Source organism: Eumetopias jubatus, unplaced genomic scaffold, assembly GCF_037043125.1.
Source record: "Eumetopias jubatus isolate StellerSeaLion01/CBP00866 unplaced genomic scaffold, mEumJub1_p1.0 scaffold_1, whole genome shotgun sequence".
Lineage (NCBI taxonomy): Eukaryota > Metazoa > Chordata > Mammalia > Carnivora > Otariidae > Eumetopias > Eumetopias jubatus.
This window is the reverse complement of record NW_028274807.1, coordinates 161,600,422-161,614,507: the sequence shown is the minus strand read 5'-3', so window position 1 is coordinate 161,614,507 and position 14,086 is coordinate 161,600,422. Positions and strand designations below refer to the sequence as shown.

At 40.3% G+C, this 14,086-nt stretch overlaps 1 protein-coding gene across 1 annotated transcript in view; it reads right to left on the bottom strand.

Moving 5' to 3' along the window:
* The window catches only part of CFAP92 (cilia and flagella associated protein 92 (putative)), a 70,745-nt gene that overhangs the window by 36,307 nt on the left and 20,352 nt on the right, over positions 1–14,086 (bottom strand). The window contains exon 9 of the mRNA XM_088023211.1: positions 758–1,662. Coding sequence (XP_087879337.1) covers positions 758–1,662 — 905 coding nt within the window. The remainder of the gene's footprint in view (positions 1–757; positions 1,663–14,086) is intronic.

The window sequence follows — 14,086 nt, the reverse complement described above, 5'->3', positions numbered from 1 at the left end:
CTGAGCCCCATGTTTGGCTCTGCACTCAGCGGGGAGTCTGTTTCTCCCTCTCCCTCTGCTCCTCCCCCCCCACCTCATTCTTTCACTCTCTCTCAAATAAATAAAATCTAAAAAATAAAAATAAAGAAAAGAGGTCCTTTAAATCCAAACTAGGATACTTGCAAATAACGAAAGGAAAAGAGAATTGTCATGAAGCCAAAACTAAAGAATGGAAGGACCATAAGGGGCCACCTGCTCCAGCCCAGAATCTGAAACTTTAATCGTCTCTACAATATTCCCATTGAGCAATCATCAGGTGCACCTGAAGGTCATCAGGGAAGGGGAACTTTCTGCAGCCTAGGCAGCTTCTCCAGCCTCAAAATCATCAGATAGGTCTCCTTAGACTGGGTGGAAATCTATTCCTCTGTGGTGTCCATCTTAGGGCCATACAGAACTTTCTTCTCCCGGTTAGCCAAGTAGGCCCCTCAGAAGTCTGAAGGGAGGGCCCATTTTCCTGAACCACCCTCTCTTCTACATGCCCCTAAAGTCTTCCCTTCATCTAAAGGCAAGCAATTCCTCCTGGGATCAAGGCCAATGATGGAGCCCTGTGAAGTGCTCTATAATAAACCCCGAGAGGAACTGGATCAACGTATCTTTCTCTCATCCTTAAGATGAGGACACTAAACCTGAGCCTGGCTTCAAAAGATTTCCCCACTCCACACACTCAGCATCCCGGCATCATGACTTTTACATAAAACACAAAAAACCACGCACCCACCGGCTTTGATGGCTGTCCCATAGCCGCTTCAAGCCTTGGTCAGCTAAACCCTCCAGAATGAGAAGGTGGATCTTCCCATCCAGCAGGTGGAAGCCAGTGAGCACATCCAGGTCCTGCCTTTCCTGGATCTTCATCCGCACCTTAAAGGCCGACAGGATCTGCTGAATGTTCCTGACAGGGTACGCCTCCAATTCAAGGGCCTTGGCATTGATCATGGTGATGTCCTGCAGCAGGTCATGGAGGAGGGAGATCTTCTTGGAGTCAAACACGAAAACGATGCGGCCAAACTGGGCACCTGTAAATTCTGGGTCAGGGGCTTCAGCCCTGGCCCGCAGTGGCACAGCGATGTCCACCCGCAGCTTGAGCACAGAGTTGGCCTCGAGGTAATTACCCATCGGCATTGAGTTGTGCTGGAAGCCATCTGTGGGGACCCGAAACCCCACAACCTTCCTGCTCCTGCCATTCTGGCCACGGTGTGTGGGCTTGGGCTCACAGCTGTGGATGGGGACGACCAAGTTCAAGTACTTGTGGCCAAGGAGAAGGTCGGCAAAACTGACCTGGGCAACCCCATAAGGGTCCCATATTTTGTTGTGGGATTCAAAGGGGTTGCTCTCTGTCTCTTCCGGAGAGATGAGGGACTGGAGGTTGACGTATGCATCCAAGGGGTCATCCCCAAACAAGGTGGGCTTCCGGGAATACTCCTCTAACTTGCGGTCCCTGTCATGAACTTGCACCACCATGGGGGGCCCCTCCAGATATTCCCTCAGGTCACTGGGCTGCATCGCCCCGAGAAAGATGACATTGATGTCCTGGAAGTAGATGTGGATTCCATGGGGCCGCCCCTCTGTTCTGTGAACTGGAGTCTTAAAGAACTGGTACTTGCAGTACACAGGGATGCACAGCCTCTAGGAGAGAATGAAGTGACAACAGATCAACAGGCTGCAATTGTGGTCACTCTGCCTCCCCTTTAAAGGCAGGCTCCCACAGGGGGCTCAAATCCTAGTGCCACATTTGCCACCTGCAGCCCCTGTGGCCTGGATTTTCTCACCCGCAAAAGTACCAATGAAAGAGCCTGCTCTGCTAGGTCATCCCCAGGATTAAGTGACATACATGAAAGCACCAAGATGGTGGCTGACACAAGACAGGGGCTTAATAAGTATTAAGTCACTATTGCCTCCTCCCAAACTGAGTGCCATGAAGACAGGCCATGTGCATTTTGCACATCTGTATTTTTACCTCCAAGCCCAAGGCTAGGTGCAGAAAAGGTGGAGATAAGTGGTTTTTAGAAAAGGTAATCCATATTTCCCAGACATCTGGAGGATTGGCATAAGCTCACCTCTGGCATATTAATAGGTATCCAAGCGGAAAGCTACAACAAGGTGAAGAAGGGCTCAGAGGTCTGGGGTTTAACAGGGCATGGAAAATGAGACACAAAGGAGGGGCAGAAAATAGGGTATCTTGCATATTTTAACCTTGATGCTAAGATTTTGTAATCAAAAGTTCACCCCTATGCAAGTTTGTGATCTGAATTCATACTCCAAGTGTACTATTTATTTTACACTGAAACTTTTAAATAATCCTGGGTTGATATGCTCCCAGGTACCTGGTGAAGTTATCAAAAAACCTTCTAGAGGGGCGCCTGGGTGGCTCAGTTGTTAAGCGTCTGCCTTCGGCTCAGGTCATGATCCCGGGGTCCTGGGATGGAGCCCCGCATCGGGCTCTCTGCTCAGCGGGAAGCCTGTCTCTCCCCCTCTCCCACTCCCCCTGCTTGTGTTCCCTCTCTTGCTATCTCTCTCTCTGTCAAATAAATAAATAAATAAATAAATAAATAAAATCTTTAAAAAAAAAAACCTTCTAGAGAAATCTACTTTCAACCTAGGCTTCAAAGAATCCCCATGGAGAAAGTTCAATTAAATGTGAAACCACAGTAAAAATTACAAAATACCTAAGGTAAAAGGTACTACTAGTAAAACTGGTTGCACAATGCCATAACATATTAGAATGATCAGATACATAAAATAAATATATTTGTTTAGTTATGTGTATAAAAAGGAATATCATCAAGGTCAAATCTACTGTATTTCTATTTACTAGCAATGAATAATTTTAAAATATCACCTACAATAGCATAAAAACAAAATGCCTGAAAGAAATGCAATGAAAAATGTGTAAGACCTGCACACTGAAAAGAACAAAATAGTGCAGAGAGATATTAAAGAAAATCTAAATAGAGAAATATAAATTTTCATGGATAGGAAAATGCAATTAATTCTAGATGAATCATAGACCTAAATATAAAGCTAAGATTATACATCTTCAAGAAGACGACATAGGAGAGAATCTTCATGAACATGGGAAAATGCTTCTTTGACAGGACACAAAAAACACTAATTATAACAGCCAAAGCTGATAAAATGGACTTTATCAAATAAAGTCAAGCCCTAGACTGGCATAAAATATGTACTGTATATATATATATACATATATCTAACAAAGGACTTGTATACAGAATATAAAAAGAACAACTACAAAACAATAGTAAAAGAGAAAAAATTAAGAATGGTAAAAGATGAACTTTAAAATTTGGTTAAGTGGAATAAGCACACCCCACCCTGAATCTCCCAGTGAATGCAACCAGAAACCATAGAGAGAATGTGTGGAGCAGCTGTCAGAGGCCCCTGAAAAGTAAAAGGTAATGGGCAAATTGGGAATGGAAACCAAACTCAAAGTACAACCAACGAGGCTATGAATTTCCTGGGTTTATTTTCCTCCTGTATGTCACAGACTGGACTCAGAAGGAAGCCTGAATCCCAGAATTGTGCACCAGGCATGGACAGTCGGAGCTCTTTCTGTTCTAAGGAATGGGAGGAAGGACCCCCATGGGATAGAAAGAGTGGGAGTTTGGAGGGATCTATGTTGTTTTTCTCTCCGGGTCCTGCCCTCATGCAAGCTCAAGTTCCAAAGCTACAATCTGATGGCAGTGGCAGCAGCTGGGCAGGGACCTGAAAATCTGAGAGAGGGAAATCCTTTTTGACCAGAGGAACTGTGATACAAAAAGTATGTGGTAAACCCTCAGTATTGTCTTTACTCTATGTATCTTCCCACCACCTGTCCTCAGAGGCAGACTGGGTCCAAGGAAGGGCATGTCAGAGTGGAAACACTAAAGGTACACCTTTCAAGCCAGCAGACCAGGAAGAGGACTCATTAGGACCTGGAGAGTGTAGAAAGGGGGGGAAATCAAGAAAGGGGTCCCATAAAGTTATGTGTAAACTTGGGCTTATCCCTGAACTGTGCATGTGTGGATCTGGCCTTAAGCAGCATACCCGGGGTTTTGAGAACCATAGAAACCATGGCACAGGTCTGACTGGCCCCTGAATACCGCACATGCAGGACAGACTTGGATTTCACTACAAAATCTTTGAAAACTGAACTGGCCTTAAAACCACAGCCACAGAGGGTAAATTGGAAATTACAGCTTGACCCTAAGGTTACTGTCTAATAAAACAAAAAGCCAACATTCTCCATAGGATTTAAACAAGACCCAGGGTCTCACAACCTAGTATTTAAAATGTCTAACATATAACTCAAAATTACTTGACATACAAAGAAGCTGGAATGCTGACCAATTATCAAGGGAAGAGACAACAAACAGATGCGAACTCTGAGATGACTTGAATACTGGAATTATCTGATGAAAACTTCAAGACAATTATAAACATTCTCCAAGTAACTGCAAACATTCTTGAAACAAATGGAAGGTAGCCAGTCTCAGCAAATGGAAACTATAAGAACCAAAGGGAAATTCTATAACTGAAAAATATAATACCTAAAATTAAAAATTCGCTGGATGATCCAAAGAACAAAATGGAGATGGCAGAGGAATGAATAAGTAGTGAAATTGAGTATAGATCAATGTAAAGTATGCAATCTGAGTGACTCCTGGGTAGCACCGTTGGTTAAGTGTCTGACTCTCGGTTTCAGCTCAGGTCATGATGTCAGGGTCATGAGATCGAGCCCCATGTCAGGCTCTGTGCTCAGCACGGAGTCTGCTAGGGACACTCTCTCCCTCTGCCTTTACCTCCACCCCCCAACTCACACACACTCTCTACCTCTCTCTCTAAAATAAATAAATCAATCTTTTTTTTAAAAGAAAGTATGCAATCTGAACACAGAGAGAAAAAAGATTGAAAAGTAAAAGTAAGCTGAGCCTCAGGGACCTATGGGACAATATCAAAAGGTCTAATATTTGTATCATCAGAGTTCCAGAAGAAAAGAAATGTGTAGAAAAGATATTTGAGGAGGCTGGGAAGGGGGCAGAATAGGAGGACCCTAAGTGTGCCTCTTCCCGTGGATACAACTAGATAACACTCACTTCAGTGTAAATAGCCCAGAAAATGATCTGAAGACGGACAGAACTCCAAAACTAAAGGTAGAGAAGAGACCACATCAAAGAAGGTAAGAAGGAGAAAGACAGAGTTGGGAGCGAGACGGACTGTGGCCATCTGTGGTGCGGAAGGAGCCAGTGGTGCAGAGAAGAGTAAAAAATGGACTTGCATATTGGGGAGCCCACAAGGGGAAGACAAATCCCCATAACATTTGACACTGAAAGCAAGAGGGGCCGAATTTCATGAGTTCTTACAACCAGTGAGACTTAAAGCCTGGAATTTTAAAAATCAGCAATCTCAGTCCTGGGGGAGCCTGGAAGGCATTAGGAAGGAGAGTCCTTGCCCTTAAAGAGACAGCATGACAAACAACTCATGCAGATACAGCCTAGAAGCAGCAGTTTAAAAAAAATGCCATGGCGGGGGGGTGGTGCACAGATGAGAGTCAGAGCAATTTACTCATCTCAGAGCATGGCCCAGAGAGGCAGGGATCACTGGGAGACCCTTCCAGGAACAAAGGAGTTGGCAGGTGCTATTTCCTCCCCCTGCCCCCCAGCATAAACACAAGGCCATCTGTGGGAACCAGTGCACCACTGACACTCACTATCTAACTTGCTTACACCAAGCCCTCTGCCCCACCCCCCGCACTTCGGCAGGTCCACCCTTCCCACTCATGCTTGCCTCAGCACCCACACTGCAGGGCCCCTCCCCCAGAAAATGGGCGCAAACTCCACCAACACCTCACCTCGTGACCTCAGTTCCAGTGGCAGCAGCTGTGTCGGCAGGTCTCATTTCAGAAACAGCCAGTGTACACCTAGTTAAAATGCGCTGCACCCTTGCTGGGGACCAAATACTGCCCATAACAGGCAAAGAGAGCCTCTGCAGACAACTGGACTGCAAAAAAAGGTGGGGGGGCAGGACTCAACAGCAAGGCATAGGCAGCACACACAGGAGACAGTCCCTGGAAGTGCCAGGTCCTGGGCAACAGGGGACACTGCACTGCAGGGCACTACAGGACCTCTTCTTCATAAGGCCGTGACCTTCAAGAGCAGAAGTAGCTGACTTTCCTCACACACAGAAACAGACACAGAGAGTTAGACAAAATAAGGAGACAAGAAATATGTCCAAATTAAAGAATAGGACCAAACCACAGCAAGAGACCTAAGCGAAACAGACAAAAGTAATATGCCTGACAGAGAATTTAAAGTAATGATCATAAAGATACTCACTGGATTTGAGAAAATAGTGGAGGACATCAGTGAAATCCTTAACAATGAGATAAAAAAGAATCAATCAGAGATGAAGAACACAATAAATTTAAAATACATTTGACGGAATAAATAAAACACTAGATGAAGCAGAGGAATGAATTCATGACCTGGAAGACAGTAATCGAAAGTAACCAAGATGAGCAAATGAGATGAAAAATATGCAAATTGAGAATAGTCTCAGGGAACTCAGTGACTCCATAATAATATTCGCATTATAGGGATCCCAGAAGAAGAGAGAAAAGGGGTCAGAAAATTTATTTGAAGAAATAATAGCTAACTCTTCCCTCTCGTGCTCTCTCTCTCTCAAATAAATAAATAAAATCTTTAAAAAAAAAAAAAAAAAGAAATAATAGCTAAAAACTTCCCTAATCTGGAGAAGGAAACAGATGTCCAGATCCAGGAGGCACAGAGTCACCCCAAAAAAATCAACCCAAGGAGGTCCATACAAAGACACATAGTAATTAAAATGGCAAAAATTAGCAATAAAGAAAAAAATTTTTAAAGCAGCAAGAGACAGTTACATACAAGGGAAACTCCACAAGGCTATCAGCAAATTTTTCAGCAGAAATTTTGCAGGCCAGAAGGGACTAGCAAGATATCTTCAAAGTGCTGAAAGGGAAAAGTCTACAGCCAAGAATACTCTGTCCAGCAAGGCTATCATTCAGAATAGAAGGACAAATAGAGTTTCTCAAACAAAAACTAAAGGAGTTCATGACCACTGAATAAGCCCTGCAAAAAATAATAAAAGGAACTCTTTGAATGGAAACAACACAAGTGAGTATGAAGAGTAAAAAACAAACAAAAAAACCCAGAGGATTAAAAATAAGCATTTCTGTAAATATCAGTCAAGGGATTTTATAAAATAAAAGGATGTAAAATATGACATCATAGGGCACTAAAACATGGAGGGGAGTGGAGTAAAAAATGGGTTCAAACTTAAGCAACCATCAAAACTGCTATACAAACATAATGGTAAGCACAAATCAAAACCATTAATAAATATGCAAAGAATAAAGAGAAAGAAACCCAAATATATCACTAAAGAAAATCATCAAACCATGAAAGAGAGAAAGACAAGAAAGAATCAGAGAAAATCTTCAGAAACAACCATAAAACAAGTAATAAAATAGCAATAAATACAGAACTATCAATACAAAAGACTCATTATAGACCTAAAGGCACCAACAGATCAAAAGTAAGGGGGTGGAGAAACATCTATCGTGCAAATGGATGTCAAAAGAAAGCTGAAGTAGCAGTATTTACATCGGATAAAATAGACTTTAAAACAAAGACTGTAACAAGAGACAAAGAAGGGCACTATATAATCATAAAGGAGACAACCCAACAAGAAGACCTAACAGCTGTAAATATTTATGCACCTAACATAAGAGCACCCAAACACATAAAATAGTTAATAACAAGCATAAAGGAACTAATTGATAATAATGAATTAATAGTAGGGGGCTTTAACACTTCCACTTACATCAATGTAGAGATCATCTAAACAGAAAGTCAACAAGGAAACAATGGCTTTGAATGACACATTGTACCAGATGGATCTAACAGATACATTTAGAACATTCCATACTAGGGGCACCTGGGTGGCTCAGTCAGTTAAGTGTCTGCCTTCAGCTCAGATCATGATCTAGGGTCCTGGGATCGAGCCCTATATTGGGCTCTCTGCTCAGTGGGGAGCATGCTTCTCCCTCTCCTTCTGCCCCTCAACTCCAGCTTGTGCTCTCTCTCTCAAATGGATAAATAAAATCTTAAAAAAAAAAAAAGAACATTCCATTCTAAAACAGAATACACATTTTTTTCAAGTGCACATGAAACATTCTCTAGAATAGATCACATATTAGGCCACAAAATAAGACTCAACAAATTCAAGAACATCGAAATCATACCATGCATCTTTTCTGAACACAATGCTAAGAAACTAGAAGTCAATTACAAGAAGAAACCTGGAAAGACCACAAATACATGGAGGTTAAATAACATGCTACTAAACATGAATGAGTCAACCGGGAAATAAAAGAAGAAATAAAAAAGAACATGGAAACAAATGAAAACAAAAACGCAAAGTTCAAAGCCTTTGTGACACAGCAAAAATTATTCTAGGGAGGATGTTTATAGCAATACAGACCTACCTGAAGAAGTGAGAAAAATCTCAACTAAACAACCTAACCTTACACCTAAAGGAGCTAGAAAAAGAACAACAAACAAAACCTAAAGCCACCAGAAGGAAGGATATGATAAAGATTAGAGCAGAGAAAAAAAATGACATAGAAACTAAAAAAAAAAAACCCAAAAAACAAAACAATAAAACAGATCAATGAAACCAGTTCATCAAAAATAATCAATAAAATTGATAAACCCCTAGCCAGACTTCTCAACAAAAAAGAGAGAGAGAGGACTAATTAAATAAAGTCATATATAAGAGAGGGGAGATAACAACCAATACCACAGAAATACAAACAAGTATAAGAGAATATTATGAAAACTATATGCCAACAAATTGGACAACCTAGAAGAAACGGATAAATTCCTAGAAACATATAACCTACCAAAACTGAATCAAGAAGAAATCGAAAATTTGAACAGACCAGTTACCAGCAAAGAAACTGAGTCAGTAATCACAAAACTCCCAACAAACAAAAGTCCAGGACCATTTGCTTCACAGGAAAATTCTACCAGACATTTAAAGAAGAGTTAATACCTATTCTTCTCAAACCATTTCAAAGAATGGAAAAGAAAGGGAAACTTCCAAATTTGTTCTATGAGGCCAGCATTACCCTTATACCAAAACCCAATAAAGATACCAGAGAAAAAGAGAACTATAGGGCATTATCTCTGATGAACATAGAATGCAAAATCCCTCAAAAAAAAAAATAGCAAACTGAATCCAACAATACATTAAAAAAATCATTCACCACAATCAAGTGGGATTTATTCCTGGGTTGCAAGGGTGGTTCAGTATTTGCAAACCAATCAATGTGATGCATCACAACAATAAGAGAAATGATAAGAACCATATGATCATTTCAGTACAGAAAAATCATTTAACAAAGTACATTATTCACGAAAAAAATCCTCCACGAAGTAGGTTTACAGGGGACATATCTCAACATAATAAAGGCCTTAATATGAAAAACCCATGGCTAATATCATTCTCAGTGGTGAAAACCTGAGAGTCTTTCCCCTAAGGTCAGGAAGAGACAAATATGTCCACTCTCACCACTTTTATTCAACATAGTCCTGGAAGTCCTAGCTAAGCAAGCAGACAACAAAAAGAAATAAAAAGCATTGAAATCCATAAGGAAGAAGTAAAACTTTCACTATCTGCAGATGACATGATGCAATATATAGAGAACCTGAAAGACTCCACCAAAAAAACCCTGCTAGAACTGATAAACAAATTCGATAAAGACAAAGGATACAAAACCAATGTAAAGAAATCCATTGCATTTCCATACACTAATAATGAAGCAGCAGAAAGTGAAATTAAAAAACAATCCCATTTACAATTACACCAAAAATAAAATATCTAAGAATAAACTTAACCAAAGAGATGAAAGACTTGTACTCTGAAAACTATAAAAACATTGATGAAAGAAATTCAAGATAAGATGACCCAAAGACATGGAAAGACATTCTATGCTCATGGATTGGAAGAACAAATACTGTTAAAATGTTTATACTATCCAAAGGAATCCACACATTTAATGCAATCCCTATCAAAATACCAACAGCATTTTTCACATAACTAGAACAAACAATCCGAAAATTTGTATGGAACCAGAAAAGACCCCAAATAGCCAAAGCAATCTTGAGAAAGAAAAGCAAATCTTCTTTAAAACAGAAGATTTAAATAGGATCGAGTCTCATAACTTAATATTTAGTATGTCGAAGATACAATTTAAAAATCATTTATCATACCAAGATCCAGGGAAATCCCATCTTAAACAAGAAATGACAATCAACAGATGCTAACACCAAAATCACAATTCCAGACTTCAAGTTATGGTACAAAGCTGTAGTAATCAAAACAGTATGGTACTGGCACAAAAATAGAACGACAGATCAATAGAACAGGAGAGAAAACCCAGAGGTAAACCTACAATTTTATGGTCAATCTCTGACAAAACATGAAAGAATATCCAATGGGAAAAAGACAGTCTCTTCAACCAATGGTGTTGGGAAAACTGGACAGCTACATGCAAAAGAATGAAACTGGATCACTTCCTTACACCACCCACAAAAACAAATCCAAAATGGATTAAAGACCTAAATGTGAGTGTTGAAACCATAAAAATCTTAGATGAGAACAAGGCAGTAACTTTTTTAACATTCGTTGTAGCAACTTTTTTCTAGATATGTCTCCTGAGGCAAGGGAAACAAAAGCAAAAATTAACTATTGGGACTACATAAAAAAAAAACTTCTGCATGACGAAGGAAAACAATCAACAAAACTAAAAGGCAACCTGTGGAATGGGAGAAGATATTTGCAAATGATATAACTGATAAAATTATCCAAAATATATAAAGAACTTATACAACTCAACAACCCCCCCCAAATAATCCAGTTTAAAAATGGGCAGAAGACATGAACAGACATTTTTCCAAAGAAGACATACAGATAGCCAACAGATACAGAAAAGATGCTCATCACCACCTATCATTGGTGAAATGCAAATCAAAACTACAATGAGATATCACTTCCCACCTGTCAGAATCGCTAAAATCAGGGGCGCCTGGGTGCCTCAGTCAGTTGAGTGTCTGACTCTTGATTTCGGTTCAGGTCATGATCTCAGGGTTGTGAGATTGAATCCCATGTCAGGCTCCACCTTGAACATGAACTCTGCTTAAGATTCTCTCTCCCTCTCCCTCTGCCCTTCCCCCCATGCTCGCACACTCCCCCCCCCCCAGAAAAAGAATGACTAAAATAAAAAACACAAGAAAGAACAGGGGTTATAACGTGAAGATGTGGAGAAAGAAGAACCCTCTTGCACTGTGGGTAGAATTTGCAAACTGGTGCAGCCATTCTGGAAAACAGCATAGAGTTCCCTCAAAAAGTTAAAAATAGAACTACCCTATGATCCAGCAAGCGCACTACTAGGTATTATCCAAAGAATTAAAAAAAAAAAACAAACCTAATTCAAAGGGATACACACACTCTGATGTTTATAGAAGCATTATCTACAATAGCCAAATTATGGAAGCAGCCCAAGTGTCCACTGATAGATGGATGGGTAAAGAAGATGTGGTATATATATACAATGGAATATTATTCAGCCATAAAAAATGAAATCTTGCCATTTGCAACAACATGGATAGGACTAGAGAGTATAATGCTAAGCGAAATAAGTCAGTGAGAGAAAGATAAATACTATATGATTTCACTCATATGTGGAATTTAAGAAACAAAACAAACGAGCAAAGGGAAAAAGAGAAAGAAAGACAATGCAAGAAACACTCTTAACTTCCAAGAACAAACTGATGGTTCCTAAAGGGGAGGTGAGGAAGATGGGTGAAAATAGGTAATGGGAATTAAGGAGTGCATGTGACATGATGAGCACCAGGTGATTAAAATAAAAACAAAAAATATCTATCTCTAGGGGCACCTGGCTGGCTCAGGTGGAGCATGCAACTCTTAATCTTGGGGTTGTAAGTTCAAGCTCCACATTAGGTGTAGAAATTACTTAAAAACAAAATCTTTTTAAAAATCTTAAATGTATATCTATATCTCTATACCCACAGGCTTCCTGTTCTGGACCACAGTGAAATAGACACACTTTTTCCTATTTCTCCTGCTAAGTACAGATTCTTTAAACTCGGGGCTTTATATGTAAAACAAACATAAGGAGACTCAGAAGGATGGAGAGAAGAAAGTTAAGGACTGTGGGACCTGAGGAACAACAAGTGATGAGTTCTCTGGGGTTTCTACTGGCCTCACATATTCTAGACTAGGTGCTGGAGAAGACAGAAATTCAGAAATGCTAATGGGAGTAGGTAGGAAAAATCCGAAAGTCTTCTCTCTCCAGCCAAAGAAACAAGAATGGGGCAGCTTAGCGAGCCAGAAAACTTCTAGGCTAGTAACTGCCCTACCCCAGGCAAGGACCATGAAGAAAACCAGGCCCACCCCACTCCCATAAGCAAAAGTCAAATGGGAAACCCAGATTTCCACCCTTGTCTGACTGTAACAATTCCCCTCACTTGAGTGCCATGAGAAAAGATCAAGTGGGGAGTCAAGGTTTTCATCCCTGCCCAGCAGTAACAAGGCATTGAGGGAGGCAGAGTGGAAGCCAAAATCTTTCCCCACCATCCAGCAGTAATGTGGCCTCCCCACCACTGTGGTGGTTAGTGAAGATCATGTGGGAAGCATGTAGTAGCAAGGCATCCCTGCTCCTAGGGCATGGTTGCTGAGTGGGGAACCTGGACTGCCACCTCCACCTGACAGAAATAAGACAGCATTCCCCTTCTTCCACTGGCAGAATATTTAAAACAGAAGATTTAAATAGGATCCAGAGTCTCATAACTTAATATTTAATATGTCGAAGATACAATTTAAAAATCATTTATCATACCAAGATCCAGGGAAATCCCATCTTAAACAAGAAATGACAATCAACAGATGCTAACACCAAAATGATACACCTTGGAATTATCTGACAGGAATTTTAAAGCAAGTGTGAACATGATTGAATCAAATGAAAAAACTTAAAAGTCCTATCAAAGAAATAGAAGATATAAAGAACCAAATGGAAATTTTAGAATTGAAAGATACAATAACTAAAAATTTAACACCCAGTGGATGGGCTCAATAACAATGCAAGGGACAGAGAAAAGACTTGGTGAACTTGAAGATAAAACAATATAAATTATCCAATCTGAAGAACACAGAGGAAAACAGACTAAAGACAAATGAACAAAACTTCAGGGACCTGTGAGACTATAATAAATGAACTAATAGTCATGACATTGGAGTCCCGGAAGGAGAGCAGAAAAAAGGTAGTGCTAAAAGGTATTTAAAGAAATAATGGCTGGGATGCCTGGGTGGCTCAGTCAGTTAAGTATCTGACTCTTGATTTTGGCTCAGATCATGATCTTGGGGTCCTGTGATCAAGCCCTACGTCAGGCTCCATGCTCAGCGAGGAGTCTGCTTCCCTCCCTCTTTCTCTTCCTCTGCCCCCCCTTCTTCAAAATAAATATTTTTTAAAAAGAATGGCTGAAATATCCCAAATTTGGGATTTTATGTCAAAAGACATAAGCCTAAGTCTCAGAAAACTGAGTGAACCCAACAGGATAAACCCCCCAAAAAATCTATACTGAGACATCACAAACTTCTGAAAACCAGAGACAAAGAGAAAAAAAACTTGAAAGCTTCAAAAGGTAAGTGCCACCCAGCGTATTGGGAAAGAACAACACAAATGACAGTTGATTTCTCATCAAAAAACCATAGAGGTCAAAAGGAAGTGGCATAACTTTTTTCAAATGCTGAATAAAAAGAAATGTCAACCCCAAATTCTAAATCAAATGAAGCTAGCCTTCAGGAATAGAGGAGAAATAAAGACGTCCTCAGACAAAGAAAAACTAAGAGAATTTGTTGTCAGCACATCTACCCTAAAAGAATGACTAAAGGAAGTTCTTGAAACAGAAATAATTTAAAAAGAAAAAGC